Source organism: Meles meles, chromosome 1 (genome assembly GCF_922984935.1).
Source record: "Meles meles chromosome 1, mMelMel3.1 paternal haplotype, whole genome shotgun sequence".
NCBI lineage: Eukaryota > Metazoa > Chordata > Mammalia > Carnivora > Mustelidae > Meles > Meles meles.
The window spans coordinates 90,303,410-90,319,972 of NC_060066.1; the positions used below are offsets into that span (position 1 = coordinate 90,303,410).

General features: G+C 41.7%; 1 protein-coding gene across 2 annotated transcripts in view; it reads right to left on the bottom strand.

The window, feature by feature from the left end:
• Nucleotides 1-5,380: 5,380 nt before the first annotated feature.
• The window catches only part of NKAIN3 (sodium/potassium transporting ATPase interacting 3), a 624,835-nt gene continuing 613,652 nt past the window's right edge, over nucleotides 5,381-16,563 (bottom strand). For both annotated transcript variants that reach the window (XM_045979725.1, XM_045979715.1), the window contains one exon: nucleotides 5,381-8,886. In XM_045979725.1, coding sequence (XP_045835681.1) covers nucleotides 8,873-8,886 — 14 coding nt within the window. In that variant the 3' untranslated portion in view covers nucleotides 5,381-8,872. The remainder of the gene's footprint in view (nucleotides 8,887-16,563) is intronic.

The following is a 16,563-nucleotide window of genomic DNA, read 5'->3' on the forward strand; positions in this document are numbered from 1 at the left end:
GACCAATAGTATCCTCTGAGTACAGTCGGTTTTACACACCAAGGAGCAAATTGGAATTATCCGTGAGTGAAAAAGAATGTACACGCCCCAGTTTGATACATGCTGCCACTCTCAAGGCAGAGATTTCCTATTTTAGAATGCTGATAGGCCACGAATGCATCAGGAAACACGTTTGTTTTGGTGAATGTGGGCAGGAGAAAGGAAGAAGCGCTCCGTGTTCATGCTCTCCTCAAAGCTTTCCTTGCTCTGTGAAATATCCCAGGACTTTGATATCTTTGCCACTGAAAAAAATCAAGGCATTCTACCAGAAGAGACAATTTGGTGACGGTGAGGTGGAGGAACATTTATCAAAGGGGAAAATTCCAGAGAAGTAATACCAAGGGCTGCCGTCTTGAAAATCTATTCATTTGTTTCCAGAGACATCTTCTCACTAGCATGTGGCTCCTATGTAGGACTTTCCGGGACTGTCTTTGGTATTACAGATATCTTAATCTTTCAAAGACCCGAGCATCTTCATTTTAACCATTTGAATCGTGAGTTTTCCGGAGTGAAATTTACATACCTAATTTTTAGGAAAGACTATGTTGACCATGAGGCCAACATGTAGTGTGAGGTTAGGCAGAGCAGTGCCGCATTAAAGGGCTTCTCTTCAAACCATAGACACTGAACATCCGTATGATTATCTGAAAATTTTTTCAGGAGATGAGAGTAAAATATCATACTTAAATAAAAGTGTGTAATATAATTTTTGGACAGATGAAAGGAAGTATTTTGAGTAAGGGGTTCCTGTTCTGAATTCTCAGTAAATATTTTTATTGATAAAAATATCAAAAAAATTTAAAAAATAATATCATGTGGATCATCATATGAATAAAAAGAGGTTCCCTGAATCACGGCAGTGTTGCCCACAGACTCTGTCAAGTATATTCATTCTCACCTTAGATGTCCCCAGACAACTACGCTATATAGATTTTTATATTAGTGTTCTGTGTCTGTTCTTTCAGAGAGAGTATGTTACAGGACTATCAGTATTTCTGCTTATTTTATACTGAGCTCCCTTTCTAATTTTTGGCTTGTGATCGGATATGTGATTGAAAACTAAGCCATTAAGGTAATTAGAATTGTATAGATTAAGTATAGTACAAATTAAGAGTAACTAGGATTTAAATAAATGGTTGAAGGGCTTTTCTATGGATGAAAGGCAGGAGTTACAGAGTGTGGATTTTATAAAATTTACCGGGATAGTCAGAAAGCTTTTTCATTTGTCTCTTGGTTCTCTGTTCTGTTGAGGATAGATGAGGTTGCCAAGTGGCAGAGTTCTTGTCACATAAAGGGAGTCTCAGAAAAATTTGAAAGGTAAGCACAAGTGAGAAGACAGGTTTTTTTGTTTTGCTTTGTTTTTGTTTTTGTTTTTTTAAATTTTCTGTCTTTTTACCTACAGTGGCAGAAATTCCTCAGTGTGTTTCAGAAGGTCTCAGTGGGAGTTCTCACCTATACATTTCTGCGACAGGATAAGAAATAACTTTGTTACTCTGAGGCAGGGCATTTTGCTTTAGGAACTGAATTGGAAATTAATACTTTTCACTTTGGATTTTCTCCCAAAGGACTTAGAAGTGTTGTGAAGTGTTAACACCCAAATTCCCTTTGAGTCTGACGGGATGAAATTGAAATATCTATGTCTTTAAAAGAAAACGTGACATAGTCTTCCTCCAGTGGTACCGGTGCTGATGACACTCTGTGCTGCTAGCATTTATCACATGGCCTCATAGATGTGTGGGGAAGCATTAATGAAAACTCTCCATTTTTTTTTAAGGGGTAGTAATTATCATGCGGCCCCATATTTATCCCTGTGGAAATGTGAAGTCCAGGCAGACTAAAGTCAAAGAGGGTTGATGGCCATGGGCCCTGAAACAAATGAGGAAAGAATAAAACAGGATCTGGACTTGGCATTTTCCACCCTCCCCCGCAACTTCCTTCTTGACAAAGATTAATGGCACCAATGTGACTCAAACTCAGAGATTTTAGAGCAAAGCCTTTGCAAGCCTAGGAGCACAAAAAAACTTCACAAAGGGCCATGAGACTTTGATTTCTGGGTGAACTTCAGATATCTGAATTATATAATGAATACCCTTCCAAAATCAATCAACTGATTTTTTAAAAAATTCACCACACTAACCAAGGGGTTTAAAAATAATAAACAGAATGGAATTAATAAGCTTTGCCTGGCCTATAAAAACAAAGTAAGTATGCCACACGAATTGTCCCAAATTTCTTCCTCTCAAGTTATTGAACGTGGTGCTCCATATATTATATTTTGCCTGAAAATGTCTTGCAGAGAAAACTCTTTTTCTTACCTAGAGCAATGGCAAAGTGAAAAGACATAGAAGAACCTAAATAAATACTTCTAGGTGCTGGTTGAATAAATGGGTTAAATGTGACAGTTTATAATAATAAAAATGTGAATGCAAAGAGAAGACTGCAAAGCACAAGACAAGTTCTGATGAAGAAATGGGAACGTTGATTAACATTCACAGTTATAATACTCCATTTGGATTATTGTTATCGGGATGCAATAGGAATCAATACAATGATTCGGCTGTTGGTTTCATATTACATGGGTGATCCAAGCCAACTATTTTGTAAAACTGCATTCAGTGACTGCTACTTTAGGTTTGAAATAGATTGAAGAAGCCAGAAGGAGAAGAGAGTAATTCCCTTTTAAGAAAGAGGCTTAACAGAAGTGAAACTACACGAGGCAGTTAAAAAGCAACTTCAAGCAATGATTTGTGAAATCACTTCCTCGTGAACGAAAACGTCTTTGGAAGACACTGATGCCAGTAGTTCGTTGGTTGACAATAAAGCGTGAGAAGTCTTGATAAGATCAGATAGAATTATGTTTAAACCATAAGTAAAGAAAGAAGAAGGCAGGCAGGACTGAGCTATTCTGACTTTTGGGAAGCAATGAGCAGGGATATGAGGTCTGGGAATTTTTATTTGTCCTGAGAAGACAAAATGGTGAGATGAAAGCCCTTCGGGGGCGTTTCTGATGCTCAGATCCAAGCAGAGGGAATGTGATGTGGGAGGAGCCAACAGCAGGTGTCTTCCTCAGCTATTCTGAGCTTTGAAGACAAGGTGAAAAAAAAATCATCAGACTGCAATCAAGAGCCAACCCCTAGTTCCATCAGGACTTGGGACAGCAGGTGGCCACCAATGAACGAGTAAAGAAGACTGGACTGAGCACTTGCAGAGCAGACCCAATGGGACATGGGACAAGTCGCTGCCGCTGCCAGCCTGTCTCTGCTTCTGTAAACCGAATCACTGAGGTCCTTTCTACTCTACAACTTGATACTCGATACTGACATCCTGTTTCTGGCTCTAGGCATCTTATTTCTTTTAACGTTCATTCCCTAAAATAACCTTATGCTCTTCACATTTTAGCGACATGATTGTTTAGAAAACGGTATACTCAAGTGTTGAAGTTTGTGGGTAGATACATGTGTACAAAATGAGTAAGTCAACTAATCTCTCATTTGTTAGTGATGGCTGCCAAATTTGTAGGCACTGGGTATTAGGCAATTATAACACTTTCCAGTGATGGAAATCACTTCATAGGACATGGTTGAGTAAGTAGTATCTGGACGATTCCTCTGTCTCTGTTTTTCTCTCTTTTTCTGCCCCCTCCCGCAACCCAGCCTAGGAGGGATGTATGATAAAATGTAATTACAAATTTTTTATGATTCCCTTCAATTGTATTTTTTTCTTAAGGAAAAAGACTATCAAGTAGTTTAAAATACTCCTGCCACTCTAGCCAATATGCTCTTGGAAAACCGATGAAGGGAAACACAGGCCCAACTTCTATGGAGAAAAAATAAACAAGGAAGGACTATATACTTTTCATCTATATATCCTGCCCACCTTCCTGTGTATCGAAGTCCATACATAGTTGTTGAATTGAATAAAAAGAAAATAATGCTACTATTAATCAATCCAGAGGAAAAGATGTTGCTAACATAAAAGAGTTGAAAAGTTATGACCACAGAAGAAAGAAGTTATTTTTGCAGTACAATAGTAAGGACCAAGCAAAACATTGGGTTGGCTCTTGAATTTTTTTTTCCCTAGAAATATTGATATTTAAGAAAGTTTATCCATGGGGTGCCTGGGTGGCTCAGTGGGTTAAGCCTTTGCCTTAGGCTCAGGTCATGATCTTGGGGTCCTGGGATCAAGCCCGGCATTGGGCTCTCTGCTCAGCAGGGAGCCTGCTCCCCCCCACCACCCCACCACCTGCCTCTCTTCCTACTTGTGATCTCTCTGTGTCAAATAAATTTAAACAAAACAAAAAAAAAAAAAAAAGAAAGTTTATCCATTTTCTAGAAATGTTTTTTCCCCTTTAGCCCTCAATAAAGAAATTAAGCTTCTTTAGGACAAAAAGAGGGAAACTACCTACAAATTTTAAAATTTTTGAGAATTTTGCTTTTTGGAGAATTCTTTATTAGTAAATACATCTTCTCATAATTAAAATATATCTGCCCCTTTCTGCATTGCACACTATGTACTTGTATGAGCAATGATTTCTTTTTTCAGCTCTGCTTTTGGACATAACATCCTTAGGTTGTGGGCCTGTTTATCATGAATATTTGAATGGGGCTCACAGACGCTTTCACAAACCTATCCGGCAAAGGTTACGGATTACTCTTAAGTGGGAAGGAAGCAACAAATACAGACACTCAAGGTTTTAAGTTTACAAAGATCAATTATTTGTATTTTTTCCTACTTAATTCAGTTATTCCCTGAAAGCAGTTACTACCTTGTGCTAAAATGTCAAGTTAGAAGGTTTGAATTCTCATCAACTGTAGAAGCTTTCCTAGTTACATACTCAAGTAACTCAGGAATGATAAGTCAGAATATTCACTCCATAGTGAGTCCACATTTTGGGATAGAATACATTTTTAAATTAGGTCTGAAATGAAGATGTTTATTTTTGGCAAGATTCCTTCCTAATTTGCAAGGACTGAAAAGAGCAATTTTAGTTTTTATTTACTTCTCAATTTAGCAGCATCATGATGATTTTCCTCAGCTTTGCAACAGACATTTTAGCTGGTTCTAGTGAACACGAATTCCTCCCAATCATGAGTGCCCCATTCATCAAAGGAGACAAATGGCAGCCTTGCTATATTTTATTAGATCTCGGCCCCTTAAAACTGGCTACCTTCTGGGGCGCCTGGGTGGCTCAGTGGATTAAGTCACTGCCTTCGGCTCGGGTCATGATCTCAGGGTCCTGGGATCGAGCCCCGCATCGGGCTCTCTGCTCCGCAGGGAGCCTGCTTCCTCCTCTCCCTCTGCCTGCCTCTCTGCCTACTTGTGATCCCTCTGTCTGTCAAATAAATAAATAAAATCTTAAAAAAAAAAAACTGGCTACCTTCTTTAGTTAGGTCTATAGGAAAGAGTGGTGCTTATTTTTCTGAAGGAAAAAAGGAAAGAAGTCAATATTTTGCTAGGACAAGATGTCAAGTTATCTTCAAAACAAGTAAGTCAAAAGCCTTTCAGTTTTTGAGTGGTGTGAACATGTTTTGTTCAGGGACACATACCCTTATGTTATATGGCATGAGAAACTCTTAAGATACTTGGGGGTGGGGAGGTGGTGTTAGAGCTTTTCCTAAGAGATATTTGAGATTTCTCTGATGTAGACTGTTCTACACCCAAAGATGTATTCTGTCTCCTGGGAATTCTGGAACAGCCGTCCACGCCCTGTGACTACCCTGCTTAACTTTGGCAGTCATGAAATATGAGTGGAAGAGGAAGGAAATAGAAGGTAGACTGGAAAGCATCCCAATTGCCTGTGGCTCCACACAATGGCAGCAGAAGACACTTAAGAAAGGATAAGCCATTATCGACACAAGATAGAAGATGGGGCAGGATTCACCAAGGTTTTATAACACATTATACCAAAGTGATGCAAAAATGAAAAAAAAAAAAAAATCTTGGTTTTAACTTTCCCCTTCTGCATTCCAGTCAGCACGGGGGGCTCATGGGGCAGTGGACATTGTAGCTTCAGCTCTACCAGGACCGCCTCTGAGGAGGACTCTTGAACCCAGAGCTGCACCATCTCTCAGGATACTGAGATTCAGACAAACGTTTGCAGGCTCAGAGAACATTCATTTTCCCTTACTCTGATCACACACACATTGCATATGGAGAAGCCAAGATTTGGCACCAATAGAGACATAGTGAACATGTCTATTGACAGCCCCACATAATGCTCAGTGCTGGATGGATTCCCTAAAACAGGAGGCAAGAATTGCAAGAACTGACAGCGCTGCATGGAAAGACCCAGATCAAGGATGACCGCTGAGCGTTAATGCAAAGCTCAGCACTTCCTTTCATTCCTTTGTCATAGGGAAGCAGAATCTCAAAGGAGCAGCCAGGAGAGGAGAGGTAGGGAGAAGCAGAGTGAGGAGGAGAGGAGATCGATCTAACTTGTCTCTGATGAGAGGTGAATTCTCTGGAACTTTAGAACGTCATTATGGATTGCTGGGATACCATATTAAGTAGTCACCTATATTGAAAATCCATAGGAAAAAAATCACTAGTGTAAGGATTTCCTCCTCAAATCTGTCACCTGCAGTGACACAGGGTGTAGGACTCTACAGGGCACCTTACCAGTATGTACACACTTACACGAAGTTAGAACAGCAACAAAAGTTAGTGTGGTGCTAATTTGTGAAATGTGAATTATGTTTTATTTGTGCATGTGTGTGGTGGGGGAACAATGAAATGACAGTTTAAAATACTGACATACTACTTTTATTCTCCCGTCTTACTTTCTATATTCTTCATATTCTATTAGCTTTGCCCATAAAAATCATATGGATTAATCTTGAAATATAGAAGTTATTTTTAATTAGGAAATGTAATTTTTAGTCTTCAGTGTTTCCAGTTGTTCAAATATGGCAATATTTTCAAGCTACTTTTTAGAAAACTTCGAAGAGTTTGGTGTTTTCATTGCACGTGGTTGTATGGCAAGAACTCCAGACAGGGCCCAACTTGTTTTGATATTACAATACTAACTATCTCTTTCAAATGTGGGGTGTCTGAGTTTACAGGATACTTTTTACATTTCATCTGATTCTCACCTCATCCTTGGGAGGTAGCAATTATAGTTCAATCTTACAGATGAGGAAAATTCCAAGGCCAAGATGTCCAGCACTGTCCAAGGCCAGAGTGGTGGGCCTGGGACCCAAATCTTATTGTTTGCCTTCCTGTTCCCCTTCCTTTGGCCATAGCTCTTGCCCCTCTGTATACAGGCAGGACTCTGGACAAGGCCACCAAATCCCCTAGGCTTCAGATCCCTCAACCGTGCAATGGCGGCTTGGATTTGATCATTTCCGAGGTCCCTTCAGATGAACTCCTCTTCGTTTTGAATTTGGGTTTATTCAGTAGAATGAAAAATGAAGGGATTCAGCGGGATTCTCCTGACTGAAGGGGCACAATCCAAATGCTAGTGACTAAAATGGGCCTTTAGAATGCCACAGTGGTTGTCATGAACTGGGAGGAACCAGGGTAGACTTTTGTATTAGTTCTGATTCTTAACAGAGTCTCATAAAGTATATAGACTCCAAAAAGAAAAAAAGAACCTCTATACACATACAAAAATTTGCATGTGATTTTAGATGTTTTATAGGCTGCCTTCTTAGAGATGTATGGGCTAAGTTAACAACTTTTGGATTGAAGGAGTGCACACGTACACAATTTTATGATCTATGGGTGACCTTATGTTGTTGCTGTACAAAGTGAGCAAAACTTATTTTGATATGGGAAATACTAATTGAAAGATACAAAAGGAAAAACTGTGATGTGCTTTCAAAACAGTTCTCTTTTTCTGTGGAAAATTATGATTCCCATATTACTTTCTTGGTTATTGGGATGGGGTAGGAGAAAGAAAAATTGATGTTGAACAAATATAAATATCTTTTTAAGAAGCCTTTATAGAGATTCCATACCACTTTAAAGCTCCTTTTGGTTATCTTAAGAGCAACATTTCTGATTGCAGACTTATGGTTGTGATTTCTGTCTCCCAAGCCTACAAGCTGTATGTTTTGGCCGGACAACAGTGTCAGAACTGGGATAAAGATTAGAAAATATGAATGCCAGAGATACCCATGTACCCTCCAAAAGTAGAAAGATTTCTACTAATCATGTTACTCTTCCATACCCCCATGATGTAATTTCCAGAACACAGGAAGAACAAGATAACATGCATGAATCTGAAAATGTAGACTGGCATTCTGCCAGTCTGGAAAGTTGAGAACAAAGGAGGACTTCATGTTTTGCCTTGTGGTGTTGAAAAAATGCCCATGGTCAGTCTGAAACCCAGATCCGCTGTTTGTACCCATTTACCAGCTGTCACAGCTCTAAGTTCATGGTGAATAGCCCCACGTAATATCTGTTAATAATGCAAAGTCCATCGGGCATAGGGTAATTGCAGTCATCAGCAACATTGACTGGACACCTCAATACAAGAACCAGTATTTCTTTTAGAATAGACTGTAGAAGGCTTTCATGACATTTTTTTTTTCATTTTGCATGCCTCACATTAAATATTGTTAAAAAATGAAAAAACAACTTTTAAATAATTTACAAGTATTCATGTAAGAAGAAAATGACTTAAAAAATACCCACCCGATCACCTACAACTCTAGCGTACAATGCTAATAACACATAGGCTGTGACCAAAGAACTCGGTGACTGGCGGGGAAGTAGGGAGGCGCAGTCCATCCTCTGGGAGGTGGTGAGACGTGTCAATGCGGAGAGGTGTTCTCAGTGGTGCCTGGCTTCCTAAGCCCAGTTCAGCAGCCGTGTTTCAGAATCACTGTCATTACTTATTTCGACCTAAAACAGAAAATATGGATTGCTTTAAGGAACTTCACAATTGAAAACTGAATTTCCTTTCTAGTCATCCAGGCTTTTCAAAAGGCAAAGTAGTTTCTGGGTGTTGCTCATGTGGTCTGTGTATATAATTGTAGCAATAAGAAAGCCAAAAAACTCCAGTCTTCAGATTAGGGTGTGCAATCAGGTATAAAAATTGTAATATAGGATTGCCTTCCTGGGAGAGAGGTGATGGAGGATTGATGTAAAGGTATGGCCTTTGGTTGCCTTGGGGTAGAGATGACAGAGCAGTAGCATGTCTCCAAACTGCTAGGTACATCCTTAACCTACAGCATCCTCTTGGTTGACAGCTCAAGAATCATCTTTATCTGGCTTTCATACGCTGATCTATGTCCCTACGTACATCCCATCCTGTGATGGTTAATTTTATGTGTCAACTTGGGTAGGCCAGGGCACCCAGAGATTTGGTCAAATACCAACCTAAGGTGTCTGTGAAGGTATTTTTTTTAAAGATGAAATTCACATTTAAATCAGTAGACTTTAAGTAAAGCAGATTATCCTCCTTGTCGTAGGTAGGTCTTATTCAGTCCCTTAAAAGGACGGAAAAACAAAGACTGAGGTGACCTCAGGAAGAAGGAATTCTGCCTCTGGACTGCCTTTGGACTCAAGACTGTAACATCAACCATTCCCTGGGTGTCTGGTCTGCCCCTGCACTTGTTGGATTTGCCTGGTCCCATTATCCCATGAGCCAAATTCTTAAAACCTCTAAAATCTCTCTCTCTACACACACGCACGTACTATTGGTTCTGCTTTGCTGGAATACGCACTCCCATCTCTAGTTAGCTTTGTCTATCGATTCTGACTAGGGAGCGAGCCTTTGGAAGGTGGCAGTTTGGGCTCACGCATCTTCCCACAATATCAATCTTAGTGCGCCGTCCACCGCATCGTGGGCACTTAGTATTTGTTGAATACTTTTGTCTCTCTGTTTCTCTCATGAAAAAAGTCTTAGGGGCTCCAAATCCTATTCATCCTTAGGGTTCGGTTGATGTTCCTTGTCCCCAGCAGACTTGCACTCCCGTGTCAGCCATACGGCTTTCTCCCCCTGCGGGTAGCAACTCCTACCTTGTCTGCTGTACCCCCTGTGGAGCTAATGGCGTTCAAGTTCACGTTTAATTTGGCTCTGATTGTTTCCCTCCAGTATGTAAGTTTCCTCCCTCCAACAACATTATAAGTATCCTGCTGGTAAAGGCTGTGTTTCGTGTTTATTTATTTATTTTTTTTTAATTTTTATTTATTTTTTTTTTTTCAGCGTAACAATATTCATTCTTTTTGCACAACACCCAGTGCTCCATGCAAAACGTGCCCTCGTGTTTATTTTATAACCCCATCCAGCAAGACTCTTCTGCTAACTCAGTTCAATGACTCTTCCAATAGCCCAGAGTAGACCTTTTGGGTCATCATTGGAAATAGCTGAAAAAAACCTCCAACTTTCCAGTTTTACTTTTTGGTAACCACTCTCCTCCGTGTAAGTTTTGTTCCCTCCTGCAGGCCTCAAGAGTTGGAGTCCTTGGGGCACCTGGGTGGCTCAATGGGTTAAAGCCTCTGCCTTCAGCTCAGGTCATGATCCCAGGGTTCTGGGATTGGCCCCACATCGGGCTCTCTGCTCTGCAGGGAAGCATGCTTCCCCCTCTCTCTCTGCCTGCCTCTCTGCCTACTTGTGATCTCCGTCGTATAAACAAAATCTTTAAAGAAAAAAAAAAAAGAGTTGGAGTCCTTTAGTTCTCTCCCCATCTCCCTATCACATTGTCTCTGCTCCTCTATTTACTATGTTCTGGAAGACTTATAGCTCACATGTCTACCCTTTTACCTCATTGTAATTTATTTTATTTTATTTATTTATGTGACAGAGAGATAGAGAGAGCCAAAGAGCACAAGGAGGGGAAAGACAGAGGGAGAGGGAAAAACAGACTCCCCACTGAGCAAGGAGCCCAATTTGGGTCTTGATCCCAGGACCCTGAGATCATGACCTGAGCCAAAGGCAGATGCTTAACTGACTAAGCCACCGAGGCGCCCCTACCCCATTGTAATTTAAGAGGGATTGAAACAGAGAGATAAAGAGATGAAATTATAATGGCAGAATTTTTATAGTTTTATACAGTGTCTTAGTTAGGAAGGAGATTCAAGGTCCTAAAGTTCATCTTACAAGTCAATCTCTTTTAGAATGAGGATAAGACAGTAGGGGAAGGTGCTTTCATTAGTGGTAGTACTAATGGGAATCTGGGGGAACTTCTAGGTTTACCCTTTTGTGGGGAGATTGAACTCGTTCTATTCTTCTTTTTTCTACACTTTCAGTCCAAGATCAAGCTTGACCTTGTGGCAAGATACTTCATATGTGGTGTTGTGTCTTCTCATTATGTCACATCTGGAGACACATAATATCTAGTTGTCACTCTTTTAATGGGGCTATGATTGATTAATGAATCTGGGTAGAACAGTTTGAGTTTTGGGAACCAAAGATCATATCTCTATTTTTTTTCTTCAGACGTTCATAGGTATGTTAGTAGTTACCTGAGGGTACCTACCCTTAAGTCAGAATAAAATTAAATAATAACATAGTGATGTTATTTCAAAGTGTGTCTTCTGAGAGGCCTGTCATTGTCTTTTTTCTATTGCTTTTCTAAGTATCTCTATATTGCTTCTGGGGTGTGTGTGTGTGTGTGTGTGTGTGTGTGTAAGATATCCGTGTATTCTATTTTCTTTCCTATGTCTTGTTTCTTCCCAGAACCTGTCATAATGTGGGATTATGAGTATCTCTTGCTGTGAATATAAAATCAAACAAAATATGTTTCCAATATAAATCTGGTTTATGTTCATTGCATTTAATTTTAAAGTCCGAGGATATTTTCTTTGGAAACAGGCAAAATGAAGTTAATTTTCTTAGGTCGATTAATGAGGGAGGAGGAAGGTGCTCCATGTCTCCTTATCACTGGGTAAATCTATTTTCTTGCTGTTAATATCTATGACAAGTACTGAGAAGATTCCCGAGAGTTCTCGGAAAGACGGGAATTGACAGTTTCCCTGGAGAGCGCCATGCAGATGCGAGTTTTCTCATTTTGGAAAAGGCTTCACATGCTTCACAAGGCAATGTGAGAACCAGGTTCCACAAGGTTCTGGGGGCAGTGAGTCAGGCCACACGTCAAATGAGAAGGTCTCCGTAATCCCAGTGAGGCATGGGGCAGATGACTGACCATTGGTCATGGTCATGGCAGACCCTCTTTGGGTGTTGCTGGCTGCGCTGTTGGTGGCATCATTCCTTCCCGGCGAGAACAGTGGTGCATGCACGAACTAGCCTAGTGACGCGTCTGAGCCATAAAAACACAGCCATTTCACCACTACATTGTCAGATGGCCACACATTAGAGTATGTTCTTACATAGCTCCTAAAATGAATTAGTCTTTTCCTATGATGGATCACAGAGTTATTAATATCAGTGACAGAGGAAAGTGCTCAGAAAAGAGGAGGAGCACGAAGCCCAAAGCATGGCCCTTGGAGTTAAGTAAGGCAGGCACGCAGGGAAGCCTGGCTCTCCTCTGGGACAACCAAGAAGGGGCTGGGCACATTACAAGTTGTTGCGCTCTGCATTCCTGAGGCTGCCGGGGACAGTTAATGCCTGTCGTCAGTGTCCACCATTTCCAGGGACTGAGGGAAGCCCTTAGGCATCAGAACTCTGTTACACTCAGCAATGGGAAGGGCGACGAGCCCTCAGTTTGAGCAGATTACAGACACCTTGCGCTGTGTGCCACAGGGGACAGGAAGCATAGATAGAGAACTGTGGAAGTGTGAAAGACAATCAAGGGCAAATGAAAAAGGATAAAGACAGAGAGTTCTCATTTTATTAATCTTTAGGGGCTTGGTTGAGAAAGAGGGGTGATGGAGAGAATGCAGGTTGTAGACTCCAGGCTCCTCCATGGTTACTGACTTATTTATTTATTTATTTAGAGAGATCTTGCTTGCGGTGGGGGTAGGCGGGTGGCGGGGTGGGGAGGGTGGGAGAGGAGCAGAAGGAGAGAGAGAGAGAGAGAATCTTAAGTAGGCTCCATGGGGCTCCACTCGGAGCTAGAGCTCACGACCCCGAGATCATGACCTGAGATGAAATCAAGGGCTGGAGGCTTAACCCCAGCTGAGCCACTCATGTTTCCCTGATGGTTGCTGGTTTTTAAATCAATGTTTGAAAGCACATGGTTCTGACCTCCCCACCTCCTATACACCCTGCACACACGCATCCCTGTTTTGTTCTCTTCGATGGTTCTTAATCTAGGTGCTGTGAATGCAAAGTGGTCTGGCACCAACTTACAGGGACACTGATAGGAAGGAGTTTTTCTCAGGGAAGAGCAGGTAGGTGTGACTGCTCCGTTCTGTCTGGCAGCCAGTCATTAGAGGCCAGTTTCCTCTGGCCTTGGACCATTAGAGGCAGAGAGAGACCAGGCAGTGAAGGAAGGTGCAAGTGAGTGCTGATGGCAGAGCCCACCTAAAGTGGGAATTAGCCTCATCTGTCCTTGTATTGCTTTGCAAGAGCTGACAATCAGCAGTGGCCACCTAGCAGGTGACAATTTTTGTGAAGAAAAATGAGTCTCCAGCCAAGGCAATCAGACAAGTGCAGATGCCAAGAAAAGTCAAGTTCTCATTTGGAAACCTTAGAAAGAGATTGGCTGAACATGGGGAAAGAAGCTTTTCTATCAAGTCTCTCTTAACGGCAGTCGTGGGGCATCTTCTTCATAGGAATGTCTAACGTCATCTGATTTCTCCATCTCTATTGTAGAACACAGTTCTGAGGGCACCTGGGTGCCTCAGTGGGTTAAGCCTCTGCCCTCAGCTCAGGTCATGATCTCAGGGTCCTGGGATCGAGCCCCACATCAGGCTCCCTGCCCAGCGGGGAGCCTGCTTTCCCCCTCTCTCTGCCTGCCTCTCTGCCTACTTGTGATCCCTCTCTCTGTCAAATAAATAAATATGTTAAAAAAAAAAGAAAGAACACAGTTCTGGAATTCCACTCCTCTTTTTTTTTTTTTTTTGATGAAGTACCTTGGTCTAATTATTTCTATCTAAAGAATTACTGCCACATAGAGTGTGATTTTCCCACTACCCAGTTGCTAACCATCTTGATTTTGACACACTTTAATTTAGCTGCTCACTAGGACGTTCACCGAAATTCTGTGTCTCTTTTATCGCTGCATGGGTTTTTTTGCCAAAGCGATTTTTCTTCCTGAGAAGTAAATCTGCTTTTATTAGCCCTCTCCCCTTGGTATTACTGCGGCCTCCATAATCAGCGGCTTGGTAGGTGTCCTCTTCAAAGCCACCACTGACCACGTGTTGCGCTGCTCCAATGACAAGAGCCACGCTTGCTGTTTCCCCTCATGAAACGTGGTGTCAGCGTGTGGTGGCAGGGATGGAGGAGGTCCTGGCAGAGACCCAGGATCTTCTTCTTTGAGAGTAACAACTCCCTCACTGATGGCTGTGCCAGGAGATGGACTCCAACACAGGCTATCCCTGACTTGTGTGTCGCATATCCCAAAGCCAGACCCAGACAACATCCACTGAAATCATCTCTATAGCATCTTTACACTTTCAATATTTTTTTTAGATTCTATTTATGTATTTGAGAGAGAGCACAAGTGGGGGGTGCAGGGAGAGGGAGAAGCAAGCTCCCCACTGAACAGGGACAGTGATGTATGGCTGGAACCCAGGACCCCGGGATCATGACCTGAGCAGAAAGCAGACACTTGATTGAGCCAGCCAGATGCCCCTTTAATTTTTTTTTTTTTTTTTTTTGGTGTGTTATTTCACCAGTGTAAGGCTGATGGACCCTGACCCATCCCCTCATACTGTGTGTTTGGGGGTGGTTTGGGGGACACCCAAGGCCTTCCCCTTATTCTACACCTCTCATGTCTCTTCCCCATGCCAGACTAGAGTCAAACTCACAGGATCTTCTTTCCCCACTGATTCTGCCAAGCCTGGTCCCTTGGGTGTGGTTTCGCTGGGTAGTAGGTAGGGATAGTGGGAATCTTGTTTACCTATACACATTTTTTTTTTTTTAAATTCAAGTACAATTAACATCTAATGCTACATTTGTTTCAGGTGTACAATATAGTGATTCAACAATTCCATACATTTCTCAGTGCTTATCATAAGTCTTTGTCTTCCATTCGTCTATTTCACCCATCCCTCCCCCTACCTCCCCTCTGGTAACCATCAGTTTGTTCTCTGCATTTGAGTCTCTTTTTTTTTTTTTTTTTGGACTTCTTTTTCTTCGTTCATTTGTTTTTCCTTAAATTCCACATATGAATCAGAGCATATGGTATTTGTCTTTCTCTGTCTCACTTATTTCACTTAGCATTACACCCTCTAGGTCCATCCATGTTGTTGCAAATGGCAGGATCTCACTCTTTTTTATGGCTGGCATCTCCACAGCTTTAGGTATGAAGAGTGATGTTGTTAAATGGTGGAGCCATGGCTGCTGAGGATCCGGAGGCATCCCAGCCAGGAGCCATCAAGGTTCCTGCTCTGCTTAAACATCTGCTTCCTCATAGGCTTGCTCAGGTTCTGTGACCCCTAGGGCAAACACTAGATTGGATAGTCATGAATTTCAGCTTCACCCTCTGTAGAACGGCCAAGCAAATTCGCCTCCATGCAGGGGACACCCATTCTTTCTGCTTTCGATTAACTCCTTATCATCTTTCCTAAGTCTGCTCAGGTATCAACCCCTAGTCCTTCTCCCCCCTGCAAGTTGAGAAGTGACCATTCTCCCTTCTGGAAGACCAACTCCATATGTAAAATGCCTTCTCCTAGCGCATCACCCCCAACATGCACATTCACCCATGATGTGACTGTGGGAACACAAAAGGGGAATTTATGATTAAGAGCGATGATACAATCAAACATAAGAATGAAGCCTTCCTATACAAATCGGCAATGGACTGTCTGCTTGTAACTACCTCTCGAGAGTCGAAAGCTACCCTTCCACGTATGTGGACTTGGGAGTGTGCTCAAGATTTTCACGATTCCCTTACTAAAGTGGCTTCCTCATAAAACCTGGCTTTGCACTCTATGGAGATTAAAGGGACTTAATGAAATTAAAACACCAACATTCCCTTCCCTGCCTGACAAGTCATACAGAAGCCTGACTTTTTCTCCAACCTGTTGCTGGGTGGTGATATGACATCACTGAGTTGGGCACAACAGAATACAAGATAATGGCCTTATTAGAAGAAAGCAAGCAGGCTGACTGATGCCAACTGGATAAACAGCACTATTTGCATACCAGCGGGGAGCTGACCTCTTCAATTGTTTTATACACAAGGATTTTAATTCGGGTTTAGTTTGATCTTTCAGGTTCCTGCTCTCTTCATGGTTGAAAGGCTTTCCATATTCATCTGACAGTAATACGCATAATCTGTCAAAGCGGGAACTTGTTCTATTGCTTTCTGCATACTGTAGTTGATGCTACGTTCAGCTAAAAAGGTGTGAGAGTTCATCAGACAACAGGGTAGTTGAGAAAACACTTTGAGGAGGCAGTAGAGTTGATCAAAGCCTTTCAGGTAGTCTCATGGGTACAGTTCATATACTCTTGATTCACAGAGAAAGGAGAGACTGGAGGGAGCCTGGATGGCAGTCACTTGCTCCTGG